Here is a 2,145-nt window from a genome sequence, read left to right as displayed (position 1 = left end):
CGGGTGGTTTTCAGGTGAAATGACATCATTACCCTCACATTTAACGTCCATTTGACACCAAATTGGGAGGACCATAACTGATTATTTTTAAAAACTTGAAGGACGTCTTGTGATCGTTTAAAAGTCAGATGATCATAACTGGTAAAACGCTAATACTCGGAGGACCATTGCATGTATTAACTCTATTCTAATATACTCCGTAGTATTATTGAGATGATTAATTTTATTCAAGTTGACAAGTAATTAAAATATTGGTTCACAACTTCACATTAAATTACTACAAACAATCATCAAGCATTTGGGGTGTGAGCACTATATAACCTTACAACAACAAAATCAAGGCTAAAGCTAAGTTTAATTTCCCAAGCTTCTTTATGTCATCCTTCTCCATTTAGGTAGAATGACAAGTTATGACCAACCTTCAAGCTCCAACGAAGAAATTTTTGCAGAAAATGCTTCAACTTCTATACATTCCCGGTCCACTACACCTTCCCTCACATCGCAGAGCCACCACCGGTGTGTGGCCACACTGAAGAGTCACAACTCTTACACCTCATCCCTCGTACTCGCCGGAAAATTCCTTTTCACCGGTTCCTCCGACAAAGAAATCCGCATGTGGAAGCGCCGAGCAGATCACGAAAATCCCACTAACGACGACGTGGTGGTGGTGGTGGCCGGAAAAGGGGCGGTGAAGTCCCTGGTGGTTTCAGCCGGCGACAAAATATTCAGCGCTCACCAAGACAACAAAATCCGGGTATGGAAGATCAACAATCATCACAACTCGGATACCCAAACCTTGGCACACTTGGCCACGCTGCCGATTCTCAGCGACCGGGCAATCAAATATCTCCGGCCGAAGAACCACGTCCAGATCAGACGCCACAAGACCTCCACCTGGGTCCACCATGTCGACGCCGTCTCGGCCCTCGCCCTGTCCCAAGACGAATCTCTCCTTTACTCTGTTTCCTGGGACCGGACCCTCAAGATTTGGAGCACGCCCGATTTCAAATGTATACAATCAATCGAAAACGCACACGACGACGCCATTAACGCTCTAGCAGCGTCGCGAGACGGCCGCGTCTATACCGGATCGGCGGACAAGAAAATTAAGGTCTGGGGAAAACCCCACGGCGGCGAGAAGAACCACTCCCTGGTTGCCACGCTAGAGAAACACAGCTCCGGGATAAACGCATTAGCAGTGGACATGAATGGTTCGGTTCTATATTCCGGCTCCTCCGACAGGACCATTTTGGTCTGGGAGAACGATTGCGGCGGCGGCGGCGGGCGCACCGTGGCGGCGCTCAGGGGCCATAAGAAAGCAATACTGTGTCTGGGTGTGGTGGCGGATTTGGTGTGCAGTGGGTCGGCGGACAAAACGATAAGAATTTGGCGGCGAGGCGTCGAGAGATGTTACTCTTGTGTGGCGGTGTTGGCGGGGCACGACGGGCCGGTGAAGTGTTTGACGGCGGCGAGTGATTGTCACCACGAGGGTGACGATGAAACATCCTCGTATCTCCTCTATAGCGGTGGCTTAGATGGCGACACAAAAGTTTGGGAGATTTTTGTTCTTCGCTGAATTGAAAGTGAAAGTTTGTTCCTTGTGTGTATAGTATGAAGGTAAGACCGTAAGAACATACAAGAGAAGTAGTAATTAATTTACCTCCATTTTCACTTCAACATTCTTTAATTCTTATGGATTATATATTCCTTCAATTATTTAAGGTTACAAGCACTCAACCTAACATTAGCTTTAACCCCCACTAACCATCTACGAAAAGATTCTGCATATCGTAGTGACAAACTGGCCTCTTTAGAAATAGACTTATTAGTGTGAATGACCGTACACTCTTGTTCCTTAAAAAAAGGTTGAGAGTTTGAACCTCTCTTGTAAAAATTAATTTGGTCAACACTTTACTCTTGAGGCAGCTCGATGCGAAACATGACTAATCTGAGTATCGTACGGGCTTAAAGGTGCATCCTACTGTTAGAGTTTGTCTGCTGAGAACACCCCAATGCAAATCGGGACTAATCTGAGTATGGTGCGGGCTTAAAGGTGCATCCTACCGTTAGAGCCTATATGCTCAGAACACAATCGTTATGCTATGGACACGTGTCCAGGATGCATGCTGGACACGGTAACGGTAC

General features: G+C 46.6%; 1 protein-coding gene across 3 annotated transcripts; it reads left to right on the top strand.

Moving 5' to 3' along the window:
- Positions 1 to 215: 215 nt before the first annotated feature.
- On the top strand, positions 216 to 1,808 carry LOC109191109 (vegetative incompatibility protein HET-E-1-like). Of its 3 annotated transcripts, none has more exons than XM_019341677.1 (2): positions 216 to 474; positions 514 to 1,808. In XM_019341677.1, the coding sequence occupies exons 1-2, from the start codon at positions 401 to 403 to the stop codon at positions 1,574 to 1,576; spliced, it is 1,137 nt and encodes a 378-aa protein (XP_019197222.1). In that variant the 5' UTR covers positions 216 to 400; the 3' UTR covers positions 1,577 to 1,808. The 3 variants fall into 3 exon arrangements, with proteins under 3 accessions (XP_019197222.1, XP_019197223.1, XP_019197221.1); XM_019341678.1 differs by having other exon boundaries at positions 216 to 481; positions 521 to 1,808; XM_019341676.1 differs by having other exon boundaries at positions 216 to 1,808.
- Positions 1,809 to 2,145: the final 337 nt, after the last annotated feature.

Source organism: Ipomoea nil, unplaced genomic scaffold (genome assembly GCF_001879475.1).
Source record: "Ipomoea nil cultivar Tokyo-kokei standard unplaced genomic scaffold, Asagao_1.1 scaffold1617, whole genome shotgun sequence".
Classification (NCBI taxonomy): domain Eukaryota; kingdom Viridiplantae; phylum Streptophyta; class Magnoliopsida; order Solanales; family Convolvulaceae; genus Ipomoea; species Ipomoea nil.
Note: the sequence above shows the minus strand (reverse complement) of the source record. Positions and strands in the feature narration are given on the sequence as shown.

Bases quoted from the DNA above. Each gene is read 5' to 3' on its own strand.
- LOC109191109 (XM_019341676.1), top strand. From the start codon at position 401: ATGACAAGTTATGACCAACCTTCAAGCTCCAACGAAGAAATTTTTGCA.